Source organism: Lonchura striata, chromosome 1, assembly GCF_050655825.1.
Source record: "Lonchura striata isolate lonStrDom1 chromosome 1, ASM5065582v1, whole genome shotgun sequence".
Classification (NCBI taxonomy): Eukaryota; Metazoa; Chordata; class Aves; order Passeriformes; family Estrildidae; genus Lonchura; species Lonchura striata.
The window spans coordinates 89,360,652-89,374,447 of record NC_140703.1 but is presented as its reverse complement, the minus strand read 5'-3'; the positions used below and the strand labels follow the sequence as shown (position 1 = coordinate 89,374,447).

At 41.6% G+C, this 13,796-nt stretch overlaps 1 protein-coding gene across 13 annotated transcripts in view; it reads right to left on the bottom strand.

Moving 5' to 3' along the window:
- Positions 1-13,796, bottom strand: part of MAP4K4 (mitogen-activated protein kinase kinase kinase kinase 4) — a 163,382-nt gene that overhangs the window by 25,399 nt on the left and 124,187 nt on the right. For 7 of the 13 annotated variants that reach the window (XM_077781543.2, XM_085582808.1, XM_085582749.1 and 4 more), the window contains 7 exons: positions 11,470-11,631; positions 9,283-9,369; positions 8,402-8,620; positions 4,963-5,124; positions 2,711-2,941; positions 1,682-1,788; positions 604-755 (listed from right to left, as the gene is read on the bottom strand). In XM_077781543.2, the coding sequence (XP_077637669.1) occupies positions 604-755; positions 1,682-1,788; positions 2,711-2,941; positions 4,963-5,124; positions 8,402-8,620; positions 9,283-9,369; positions 11,470-11,631 (1,120 nt within the window). The remainder of the gene's footprint in view (positions 1-603; positions 756-1,681; positions 1,789-2,710; positions 2,942-4,962; positions 5,125-8,401; positions 8,621-9,282; positions 9,370-11,469; positions 11,632-13,796) is intronic. The other 6 variants (XM_077781544.2, XM_077781545.2, XM_085582794.1 and 3 more) reach the window with 3 other exon arrangements.

Here is a 13,796-nt window from a genome sequence, read left to right as displayed (position 1 = left end):
GTGAGATGACTGCTAGGGGTTTCTGACCACAAAGTAAGTTTCACTGGTTCACTATACTATTGTCCCTGAAGGACTATACAAAAACCACCATAAGCTGTGATTTGTATAGGTGCAACTGATCTACATCTGAAGCCAAAGTAAACAGTCACAATTGTAAATCAAAGACCCAAGTGTAGCCACAAGCTGGAAAACCTCTATCATCATCCAATGCAGCCCAGCTGAGACCTACCCATGGCAGTCTGCACCCTGTCAACAACCCACCAAGGTGACAGGCAACAACTATCAAAATGTGCCCTTGCACACATGAGGAGGGGAGGGAGCTGTGAGGACATGGAGACTGGGCTGTTTGCATAAAGGAAAGTGCAGCAGTACCTGGATGTGAATTCAAGAACAATGAAACAAACAGTTTGACAATGATTTCTGTGCCTGCTGCCTTTCCCAAGCAAGGACATATGGCCAAGATGGTACAGGAAGCCAACCCATCTATGATACTGCATGCTGAAAGGCTGTTCCCTGTGATTGTTATAATCTTTAATTACTGAGTGCTTCACAGCTTAATAAAATTATAAACACAGTGTTACAAAGGGTAGGAGAAGGACTTACATCTCATCCTGAACCGCTCTCCAGACCCGCTCTGAGAGCCAGGGTGGGAACCAGGTTGTGAGCCAGAGTTGCTTGAGCCAGAAGAACTGCCACTGCCTGGCCTTGGTACAAGCTTCTCAACCCTTTCCCACAGCAGACGAGGCTCTATATTGCTGTATCAAGGGAAGAAAGAAATTCTTTGTCACACACACTTCAGTCCCAGATTCTCAGCTCTAAACTGAAACATCATTCTCTCTCCATGGCTTTGCTAATAACTCAACTCAAAGAACACTTTAATGCTGAGATTAGGGCATCAGTAATGCTTCACAACCCAGGCAGTGACTCCCTTTCAAATAACTATTACCATATTTATGGTGGTCAAAAACAAGTTTATGTGGGTATAAGCTACTCCTTTTATTTGAGATTATCTACCTGCCATTCTTATGTATATAACCTCAAGTGGACAATTCTCTCAGCCTGCATGCAGCAGGTTTAAAATTGGGTCAGAATTATCCTAGGCATTAAACAAAAGCCAAAAAGAATACCAGAATACCCTCACCCTACCCAGTGAGCTAATTCCATGGTGGCCTGCCCATGTTTCCCTGTTGAATTTAGGAGTTCTCTCTGCTCCCTTCCTGACCTTGGGTGCTCTGTGTCATAGCCCATGGATGCTTTTTCCCCCCTCTTAAAATCTGGTTCTGGCTAAGAGGCCAGAAAGTTTCTGAGGTCTCTTCACTTTAGATGTTACAAACCCTTCTGCTGCCAGTAATCCCCATGGTACACCCTAGCTTACCTGTTACACCAAAAGACAAGACATTCATAAATGGCCACATTTGTTCCAAAATTTGAAGGATATTTGAAATTATTGCAAAAATTACAGGGCAGGCAACTCAGATGAGAAGAGGAAAGAAGAAATTTTGTCAGCATTTGTTGACACATGTGCCACATCAAGAGAAATTACTCATTACTGAAAAGGGATCCAACACCATCTTCCTTTCACATCCTACAGGCATTGCCAAAAGCTGTCTGCAAATGTCTGGCTTCCCATATGCCTTTTTCTTCCAATTCAAGAAAAGCAAGGACATGTAGGCTTACAAACCTCGTGGAATTTCTTTGACCTGCTTGGTTATTTTGCTGCCCACTGCCCTGCAGTGGGGAATCACGGCGGGACAGGACTGGCGATCGGGACGTTGTTCTCACAGGTACCTTGGGAGAAAAAACGTTGTGTTAAACCCATGAAGAGGATGGCGAGGACAGGAAGATAAAACTTCTCCTGCCACAGAATATACTCTTAAGACCTTAACAACATAGTACAATCTAGCATCAATGACCAAAAGCAATAAACAAACACCCACAAAGCCAAAAGCCTTAGCTGTGATGCTGTTCAGTATTTGAACAGAACTCGATGTTTAGTCTTAACATTAAATAGCATTTAATGGTTATCACACAAACACGAACACGCTCTGCTACCCTCCCAACTGCTGAGACATTTGAAAAGAATATGGCATTTTGACTGAAGCAGGGGAGGCACAAAGCAATTTGCTGAACAGCATGAGAATTAGGAGAATAAGCTCAAGGGAACCAAACAAATGCCTAGGAATGGATCAGCAGAAGGCAAAGATTGGTGGGGGGCGGGGAGCAAGAATATACTCAGAAGAAGCAAATCCCAGTGGATGGGAGGGGGGATGGAAGGGGGAGAGGAGAAGGAAATATATTGAATGTTTCCTTTTTGTTCAGATCCATCTCAATTTTAAATAAGTGTATGAGTCATAGTTTGGGTTGCAAACCAATGAAGAGGAATATTAACTCTGAGCAATAACCTCAGGGATATTTTGAATTCTTTCCTGAATATGGTAATTATTTGTTCACTTTGCATAATAAATTGTTTATCTGAAATAGCTGCATTCTATAAATCATTGCCAATTTTATATGAAGCTTCAATATTGTACTTCAGGTTGATTATTATTAACCCATTGGCTGAATACCTACATTACAATCTGCCTTCCAAAATACTGTTACCAGTGCTGGCACAAGGGCACGGTCTTCTCAGTGCCCAGGGTATCACATCCTTAAGAAAACTGAAATTAATAATAAAAAAATAGCACACATCTGTCTTTCTACTCCTTACCCTTGGAGGCACCTCGTCACTGTCTGATCTAGCCCAAGCCTTTTGGGTGGGGTCGGGTACCTCCGACTTAGAGTCAGAACTCTGATTAAGCACTTCACTGCGTGAAGGTGGATATGGGTCCTGGGAACGAAGATGGTGATGAGCAAATTTGGGAGAAGGGTCACTGAAGGAATGGGATCGCGAGACAGGGGAAACATTGTTCTTGAGAGATGCCAGATGGGACCACTGTACCTTACAAGAAAACAAAACATAAAACATTCAATGCGCTCAGTATAACCGGCTTTCCAATTAACACAGAATAAAGGCAGGTGGGGCAGGCAGAGACAAATTGGTTATGGCATTAGGTAAGCGTGGGGTGGAATCAATGCACTTAAAAGCAAGGCAAGCGCCCAAAGAACGTAACAGACTGAAAATACAGCACATATGCATTTTTTGTGTGATGCGCTCTCCACACACACGTACACTGGTGCCCAGAGGGAAAGGGGATCCAGTATCTGCACCATGAGCCTGAGTTCAAAGGCCACTCAAGACAGAAGTCACCTCCTGTTCCCTGGTCTTCAGTGGGCTTTGGTCAGGTCTCATGGCAAGCTGGGAAATTTGAAGTGGACATCCAATTGGGGCAATGTACAAAATTAAAGAATGCTGTAAATTTGGTATACCAACAGACGTTTATGTTTCCTAACAAATTCAGGGACTGGATACAGCTTGAAACTTTTGGAGAAAGACCATAACACAAAGCCTTTATTCCTTTACAGTTATTGCAATATATATAAAAAACCATAATATATATTGTATATAGTATACATATGTACAATGCATATTATACTTACACCATATATGTACTGTATAGTGTACATATATACATATTTATACAGAGTACACACACACATGCACACATATTCAATTACACATATTAAGAAGGCATAACAGTGACTAAGGAGTTAAAACTCCATTAGGATTTCCAGTGAGGTCCATATTCCCTTCAGCCTACTTCCTCTTGGTGTATAAGCCTGTGTTTCAGAGTTAATTTCTGTAACTAAGGAGGAGGAAAAGTCATAACTGAGGAACATGCTGTTTTCACACCTAATGATTAAGTAAAACTTTGCTTTCAATCCCAGTTTCAGTAGGCTGGCTGTATTTGTTTTTATGTTATTATTATTTCCTCAATTTTAATACACAAAGCTGTTGAAGAGCCTGATTATCCTTAATTTGAGTGAAAGACAGACTTTAAAAGTAACTGGCACAGAGTATGAAGATACAAGTCCAATATTTTGAAATAGTCATAGAGGTTTGAATAAGAGCCAGGAAATAATGAGCAAGGGATGAAGTTCTGTCCTGATTTCTCCCACTCTTCCGTCTGTTCAAATTCTCCTATTGTTCAAAAGAGTGGCAATACCTAGTCACAATCAGGGATGGTTTTAGCTTGCACTGTCATCAACAGACTTTATGAAAATTCTGCATGGAAACAGAGGAACTAAATGCAGAACTCTACAGTTTAATTTAGCATACCTAAACTGCTCAGAATTAATGGGCTATGTCTAACTTTTAGACAAAGGTTACTTTTTCAATTCATTCCATAACTCCTATGAGATCAGGTATCAAGATCTGGAGGCTCTTGGTTAGTAAACAATAGAACAATGGCAACCATGCAGCTCAGTGGTTTCAACCTCTTCTTGATTTTCCAGGGGTGGTACAGAGCTTTATTTAGCAACTGAAGGCCTACTGACAACAAACTTGCTTTTCTTAGACATGTTTTGCAAACTCTTTGAAACAGTGCTCACACTGTTAAAACCCACTTGTTTAGTTAGCTTTTTTCTGCAAGAATTCTAAAAACCAAGCAAGTGCACTTTTTTCCTGAGCATCCTTTTTAGTAGTAAAAACCTTGCACAGAGCAAATTCTGAATTGCAAAATCCTCTGTGTTGTGTTGTGAAAACATAACACAACAGCTCTGCAACTGCCACCAGCATTTAACCCACTGTGTCACTGCTGCACAGATAATAATGGATACAACAGTTCTAGTCTAGCTCTAACATGAAAAAAACCCAAACCAAGAAAATACACCAAAGCCACAAATCCATCAGTTTATCAATAAACTAAGCAAAAATTGACAGAGCAAATCTACAGCTGTTTTGTGTAATAGTACTACCCTTTACAAAAGGCTTTTTAAGTGCAAAGATCTGCAAATTTGAAGGAAACATGTTAGGACATCTGCATTCCCTCCAGGCTCACCAAGATTTTCCTGGGCACTTACCTGGGGCTCCATTGGCCTCTGCAGGGCAGGCTGAGCAGGTTCTGAGTTTCCATTGGAAAAGGACTCCGATCTTGAAGGCACTGGTGGCTCCAACACTTTGCCCATCTGTTTAGACTGTGCTTCAGGGGAGCCCTGATTAGTTTTTCTAAATCTCTCCTCCACCTAAGCCAAAATAAATGGAGGTTAAGCCTTGAGTCAGTAAAGCAATTACAGTAGAAATACAAAGGGGAGTACCAACTTTTCTTTACCACAAAGAAAGCAAATACATTTGGGGTTTGGCAGGATTTTTTCTCTACCATTTTTGACAGCACTGTAAGTTTACTGAGTGAACTACACCAAAGCTCCAAGTATGCCAATAATCCATACTAGGAAGAGAGGAGATACAGGAGGTAGCAAGATGTGAGATAATATGATGAAAGAACATTATGGGCCTTCTTTCTGCCTAGACTAATTATCTGTCAGCACTTTCCTCACAGATAATAAAAAGGATATGCCTAAACAAAAACAACCTTACAATATAAAAGTATTTCCCACTGCTATCCCTTACTTTAGCTGCCCACCTTATGCAAACAATGGTTTTGGATTATCTGCTTTCCTGTGTTTCTCTCTTCAGCAACAGAAGAAGAGACAGGAGTATGTTTCTCTGCCAGGTAATACTGGAGTCTGTTCAGCTTTAGGAACAAGTATAGAAGTTATCATCTCTCTTATCAAATACTCAGCATAAACTCAACAGCTGCAGAGGACAGCCCCATCAGTTTGTTTCCTGTTCTCAGGAAGGTGTAAAATTGATCTTATGTTAACCTCAAGAGCTTCCTGAGGGGTAGACTAAGTCAGAATATGCTCAGTCCTCAGAAGACCATCAAGCAAGTTACCCATGGAGAAATGTCACCACTTTCAAGGCCACAACACTGACAACAAAGAGGTATGAAGGACAAGAGATAGAGGGAGGCTACAGGCAGAAACAGCCTTTCATTTCCTAAGAAAGTCTGTTGCTAGAACCAAGGCAGCATGTGCCAGATAAGCTGCCTCTGAGGAATGCTAAACTCCCAGTATTTTACCAAAGCACTGAAGATCAAACTGGAAGCTTGGGATGATTTAATTAGCTTTAACTCTTGTGCCCAGAGAACAAAACCAGTATTGGGATGATTTCCTAATCCTCCCTAGGAGTGATGTCTGGAGAGACTGGCTTCCAGAAGACAGGCAAGTTTCCAGACTCCTCGCCTCAGGTGGGCTCCTCTACAAACCCAACCTGCCTCTGCATTCCAAAATTTGAGGATAGTACCAGGTTGCCTATAGGGACAAGCAGACAAGCTTCTCTGTTAAGGTCTACACAAAACACACCATGTCTTGGGAGGAGTGCAACAATAATGGAGGCAAGCATCTTCACCATGCAATCATTTTCATCACTGTGTTCAACTTCATAGAGGCATTCTCTAAAATCTAAAAACCAGGCCAGACTCCTTGTTATGAATACAATAAGGAAAAGCCTCAAGGAAAAGCCTTCTGTCTGAAGCAACAGGTTTTCACATCTCTAGCTGTAGATGATAGGAAGTTTCTTCTACAAAGCACGTAAACTGCAAGAGTGACATATCCTCAAAACCAGACAAGAAGTGGCAAGGAGATAAGAGTACATTCCGGACAGAAACAGGTCCTATTCCAGTCATCTGACTGTCTGGTCCTGAAAGTCATATTAAGTTCTAAGGTCCCTGCTGTTTCCCAAAGTCAATCTTAGAATTCTTTTTCCTTATATCCTCATTGCTACCCCAATGAGGAAAAAAACTACTAATCACCATTAAACTCTGCCAACCAGGAAGGCTAGTCCACTTCACCTAACCATCCCAATGGTTAGCATCTCTGTAAGTGGACACTTTTTCTGGAGAGCAGTATGTCTGAAAGAACGAGGCACAGAACACTCATTCCAATTCACTGTTTAATGTAAAGAATGACGTCAGTGTTAATGCCTGCTGTTAGGATTAAATGGTGGCATTTTCACTGCCAGGTATCAAGACCTTGTGGCTATACTTCTGTCACACTTTTAAAAAAGACAATTACACAATGATCTCTGGGAAGATCTGACTACTAATCAGTTTTTCTGTCTTTACTCTTTTGGGCTAGAGCAATCACAAAAGAAAGACCACAACAGAAAAAACCACTGAGTCAGTGGTTCTCCTAAAGGATGGAACACTTGAATCTTTTTCTCTCTTTTTCAGCTCTGAAAGGAAAATGAAGCAGATACAGTTCTGCATCCCTCCAAATCCCCACCAGCATTCAGGCTGGACAGAAGTGCTAGACTGGCACTATGCTTTCACGGAGGTGGGCCAAGAGCATGCAACAAGGACAAGAGGGCTGGTTCCATGTCTGCACCATCTCATACCAGACAAGTCTGAATTTCTTCCAAGTAAGAAAGACATATCAGATACTTCAACCATCAAGAAGAATGGATGAGATAGCACAAACATAAGGTTTATTAAGAACTTGGACAAGAGCATCTAGAATAAAATGAGTTTGTGTCCACCAAGCCCAAACAATAGTACTTCAAAGACTAAGAGGCACTGCTGGATGAAGCTGAACCGAGAGCTATTTTATCGTGTTTAGTAGGCCTAAATATATTTTCTGTTCTTGTTCCAAAATGTATTTACCTAGCTCCCACATGTAGATGATGAATGCCATTAAGAGCTTTGACTAACATTGCCCAGTCTAGTGGTTTGTGGGCAGTATGGTGCTCAAGGGAAACACAAGAATAAGATCACTGAAAGAAAGCCAAATATACATCAAAGAGGCATTCACTTGCTTACCAATGTTACTCATGGACCAGTGAAGACTCACTGAAAGGCACAGCACTTCAGATCAACTTGTGAGTGCCTGGAGTCCAAGGCAACACTATAGAGTTTCAAAAGAGCTGGACATGATCTCACCAGAGAATACTTAACATTTCAAAAATGGAACTAATGAAATTCAGGTTTGTGTTCATGAGAAGGAAATTTTGAAAAGTGTAAGTTAAAACACCAAATGTGTACACATGTGCTGAGTGTTAACATCCATCATGGGTTTGTGCTTTCCAACTGCCTCTCAATTTCAAATCACCAGTACTTGCCAGAGACGCAGAGCACTGCACCAACGCTTCCTAAGAAAACACATCTGATGAAGCACAGATACAACTTGCTGACATGCTACTTCCAAAACCAGGTCCCATTAGTCTAAAGCCTTCCAGACTTCTTTCCAACTTTTACACCTCAAAAAGTCTGAACTACAGTGATTGCAGTAGAACTACTCAGAAGTTGCCCTAGGGCTTGAAAACTTTTGGTTAAACAGTTTAAAATATCCTGCCCCTTATGAGTGGTGCTTTGGCCTCCAACTATACTGTAGCAGAATTGCAGTCATACTGATGCCAGCAGGCAGACAAGCAGTTAGGAGACTTCTGTTCACTAGCAGGACTTACCTCACGTGCTCTTTCAGCAGGCTCATAGTGGGATTTTGGCTCAGGGGTATGATAGCTTTGTTTATTTCTTTCTTGCTGCTGCTGCTGTTGCTGCTGTTGTTGCTGCTGCTGCCGCCTATGATCGTGCTGCAGCGACAGGAGATAGGCTTGCTCCTGCTGCAACTGGCGCTGGAGTCGCTCTGCCTGTCGGTGCTCCTCCATCTCTCGCCATCTGTATTCCTTTGAGAGAATGGGTGAGGAATTCAAGACATGACACTGACTGTATGGTGGACATGTCCCTACCAATCCCATTAAAAATGCACCTTTCTGGTTGCTGTTTTGTTTGCTTGTTTGTTTATTTCATTGTTAATGTGTAACCAAGAGCTAAGTTAGACCCATATGACTTGTGTCTTATGTTGGGAAAGTCATGAGTGTACTGCTAAGCTTGACATGATTGGAGAGTTATGACAAAACTGATTTTTATTAAAGGGAAAAAAAGAGTTGTTTATACTAAATCCAGTGTTAAGTTCATAAAACAATGATTTAGACCAACACTAGGCCATTGTATCCTGGGGTGGATTTACATATCATGTGTGCTTTTGATCTGCAATACAAGCACTCTAGTTCTTCACTGAATGCCAAGGTCTGTTCAGAAACTCGACCACCACACCAGAACTGTTCCACTTGAACATAAAGCCTCCTCTTATTGCTCAGAAAGCAGAGTGACCATACAGCACTTCTCATATGTGCCTGTCAGCCCACAACACTAGCATAAATGGCCTTTTAATCAAGCTCCTTTGTTGTCGTACTGTCAGTGCAGCTGTGCCCGACTGAGGGAAGCCTAGGACTGGCCGGATAAATGGATCCTATAGCTACTGAACAAAACAGATACAGTGCTTTACCAGTAACATGGCCTGCTCCTGGAGCAGCTGCTGCTGTAGAATTTCCAAGTGCCGCTGCTCCTCTTCTAGCTGTCGCCTGATATACTCCTGTCACATAGAAATTACCCAGCAATAAATTTATTCAAAAGGAATGCATCAGAACCCCCTGGGTGGAACACCACACGCTACTTCCCCAGTTCAGCTTTAATGAGAAACGCACTTCAGGATGGATTAGTGCCTGCAGAACAATTTAGGAAGCCCTGTCTCCTGAGCATTAGATTTTGGCCCCTTCTGTTCTGAAATTTGCACTCCTGCAAATGTTGCCGGCACAGGCCAGTGCTCATTTATGTATTTTGGAAGTGGTTTCAAGAAGCAGCAAAATGCACTTGAAGGTTTTGGTAAGTTAAAACACAGCAAGTCTGACTCAACACAGCCAATACAAAGTCACATGCAAGTTGTAGTAAACATTAGTGTGTTGCACTGGTGCGATGAACTGTTAGCAACAGCTAGAGCCAGGCATAGTGTAGGCAGAGCTGGAGCAAGCTCCCCCAAACGGGCTCTGCCAAGTGCAGCTGGGACCTGCCCTGCCAAGTCTCCCCTGCCGCCCTCACCAAAGCCTCTCCTGAGCAAACACTGCCAGCCTTGCTGAATTATGCGATGGTTATGATACAAACAAACATCCACCAGGAAACAGAAATTAGACCAAACTCGCTTGCTCTTGCCATCTAGCCACCTCTTCACCTGCAGCCTCAACAGGTCAAGACATTTACCCTCACTTCACCTATCCCCTAGAAGAACTCAAACTCTGAAGCACCAAACCCAAGCTGGTAACATCCTATCATGCAATTAATGGAAGTATGTAACATGTGCATGCGCACACACACAAGCACACGCACACATTTACAGTGTATGCATAAAGAAATTAATGGATCAGTGATACAGTGATGGGAGTTATAGAAAGTCTTGTGACAGACTGATGAGATACACCATACTGTTGTTACGCACATTGGCTGAGCCACAGTTTGAGTTAACAAAAATTCTAAGAGGGACATGTCTTTTCTTCTAGAAAAAAAGAATAAAAATTCAGAGTGGTTCAGCTTGGCCACACCAATTAACCATTTGTCATTACTGGCACTGTGCGTAATTAGCATTTCAACAGTTTAAAAAGCAGCTGGGGGAATACCCGGTGTCTGCCCAAAAGCAAATTACTATACTGTAATTATAGATTTTCCATATATTTATTCCCATTGGTTAGTCTTCTCTGCTTTTGACTTAAGAATCTTTGAAACATACACAAACACAATAAAATTTCCCAGTAACACAATCATCAATGATCTCAATACAGTGAATTTATGTAAGAAAAAAATTAAGGTGTGTCAGGTCAAACCCAGCATTCCTGAAGTTAATGGAGAAATTTACAATCAATCAGCATCTAGGACAGAAGTTTTGGCCCTTTATTTGTGATCAGTATTTTGCAGTACATGCACAGTAAGTATTTCTCTGATTATCACCCTGATTTAAGTTATTAAAGGATTTTAAAGCATGCAGATTTCATGCATAAATATAGCAGATGAATTTCACAGTTTAGCAAATTTCTCAGTTGTACTTTCAATGTATTAAGGGCACACTGGCATAACTTAAGATATACTTGTTGCCTGAATGGGCATACGTTACTGATTCTAAACAGAGTAAGAGAGGGAATTTGCATATTCAAGTTTTAGGAGGGAAAATCCTCTGCAGCTCAAAGATTCCATCTCAAATTCAGAGTATTCAAAGTTCATGCCAATGACCAATTCTGTGTGCCAAAAGTTGACATGCAACAGAGCTGCCCTTCTCTTGGGAGGCCTTCTGAACAGGGGCATGTCCTGCAAGAACCACTGATCCAGCAAGACAAGCCTAGAAACAGTTTTCAGCCCCAGTGATGATTTTGCCAATTCTGGTGATTTTAGTCCAGCCCAGGGGCATGAGCTGAATTTAGAATGAGTACTGCAACAAGACTTCTTTTTTTGAGAGAATATTGAGGCTGCCAGAATTTTCCATAAAGCCCTACAATCCTACGTTAGTGCACTTTCTGTCAAAAACAACAAAGATGAAAGAGTTAGTGTTACGCTGCCTCTAAGCTGATTTAGGCTTACTACTTTTTTAAAAATTAAATTAGAACTTAGAAGAAACAAACCTATTGCACATGTATCTGTATCATGGACTCACCTGCTCCCTTTCTACCCTCCTCTTTTCCTCCTCTGCTCTTCTTCTCTCTTCCTCCTCCTTACGCCTCCTCTCCATTTCTTCCAGACGTCTTTTTTCCTCCTGTTCTCTCCTCCTTTGCTCACGCTCTTGTTGCCTTCGAGCTTCCCTTTCTCTTCTTTGTTGCTACAAAAAGCGAAAAGAAACCACAGAGTTTTACTTTTGTTGTTATCAAAGAAAGAGGTGGAGTTATTTTCTATGGTGAAGAGCGGGATTTACCAGGACTAGCAAGCTCTGCAACTGAGTGACAAAACATTTTATGCAAGTGTTCCACCAGGAAATTAAACTCATACCCAGCACACATCTATCCCTAAAAGCAGCCTAACTTAGACTCTCTGGTTTCTTCATGCACACACACAAAGTCATGTACCATATTCCTGATGACAATCAAGGTGTGGAAACTCACTCCTCTCTTCAAGAGAGGCTAATAGAAATCCCAATCCTCAAACAACTGTTGAACTCAGAGATGACAACTTTCTTGATATCAACAAGGGGATGATCAGCCCTAAATCAGGTAACTCAAATGCCAACTATCTGAACTTTCTGTAAGCAGCTTTTCTCTTAAGACAGTTGGTCTGCTAAGGATTTTGTAGTGTTGGCTCAACAATCAAGCTTAACTTAATGCACTGTCCAAAACTTTGCCTAAGAGAGAAGGCTGGTCAACAGCACCTCAGCTCCTCCCAAAACAACAAATGCACCTATATGTAAAAGAGGAAAAGCAGCTAAGTAAGATTTACACTTCTACACATGACCCAATACGAATGAGTGCTGATTAGGTCTGCTCGAGTCTGAAAAAAACCTGGAAAACAGCTCTAGAAAGCATGAACTGACTCATTTATGTCTATAGAGCACCACATATGACTTCAGAGAAGACATTTTAAATGCCCATGTAATCGTGACCAATTCTTCCTGCACTTCAGCATAAGCATCCAGTTACTCCACCTACCTCGAAATCCCAGGCAGCCTCCCACAACTGCCTAAGCGTCAAAAGACCCAGCTGTCTCCTGTTCAACCATCAACTGGGAACAGCACTACATTTACTTTCTTTATACGTTTCTATAATATGCTGTAAAAATATGGAAGAAATTTAAACCAAAAAATAGCACACACAAATTTAATCCCAAGAACAAAAATGAACACCTACATTGGTTATTCCTTATCACATTTATGTTAAGGTTAATACTATCCCCAATTTCTGTTGGAGCAAAGCTGCCACAGATTTTCCTGTCTTAAGGCACTCCAAATAGTCTTGCAAGAAAGAGCACTCACACTAAGCTTTACTTTGGGTTCACAAATCCAATTACTGGTGTGAGTTTCATAGTTGTGCTCAACTGAAAAAGCAAAGGCTGATCTACACTTGCTGTGTTGCTTTCGTGAGATGAGCTTTCTCTGCTTGCAACATTTTCCTGCATTACTATGAAGGAATGAAATATCAACAGCCCTCTATCTTCTGGAATCTATACTGACATGATAGTGGAGAAGAAATACTAGGGGGGGAAAAAAGATGGTTCTTGGGTTTTCTCAGCTTTTCTGCCAGGAGAGGTTGTGGGTATCCCACCCCTGGCAGTGTTCAAGGCTAGGCTGGATGGGGCTTTGAGCACTGGAAGGTGTCCCCTGCCCATGGGAGAGAAGTTGGAGCAAGATGGTTTTTAAAGGTCCTTCTACAAAAACCATTCTGTGATTCCATCAATTAGTAGAACTTAAATAATACAGGCTGCTTTCCAATTCTCTTTCATTAACTACAGTTTGGGGGAAGATGTGACTTTCCTGGATACCACTGTTGAAATACACCCACGCTGTAACTATCATGTCCTCTTTCCTGGCCCATAGCATGATCCTAGGTTCACTACCACCTTCCTGTGCCACAAGACATAAGCTCTTTTATCCCCCACATTTCCTGTATTTTCTCAGAAACACAGCTTCCTTGCTCTTGCATCTCTTCTAACTAAATCCATTTACCAGCCTTTTCACTTGTGCTTAAGCCAGCTCTCCTCAATGAATGTAGATATAAAAATAGCAAAAGCGCTGCAAGGCAGCTACAGCACGCGGTGCATTTCATAGGTTTCACTGGTTCCCCTCCCTCATTTTTTAAGCATTGTAAAAGGATTAAGTAGGCACTTTTATTTCTGAATATATGCCTCAGTGTCAAGCAATTTCTACATTTAAGTCAATATATTCAGGTCCTCCTTGGCTAATCAAGTCTGACAGGCTTTTGTTTAAGAAAACTAAGACTTGAAGTACAATAATTCTGCTGCCTTGAGGATGCAAGACAGCACACTGCTGACTGGTTA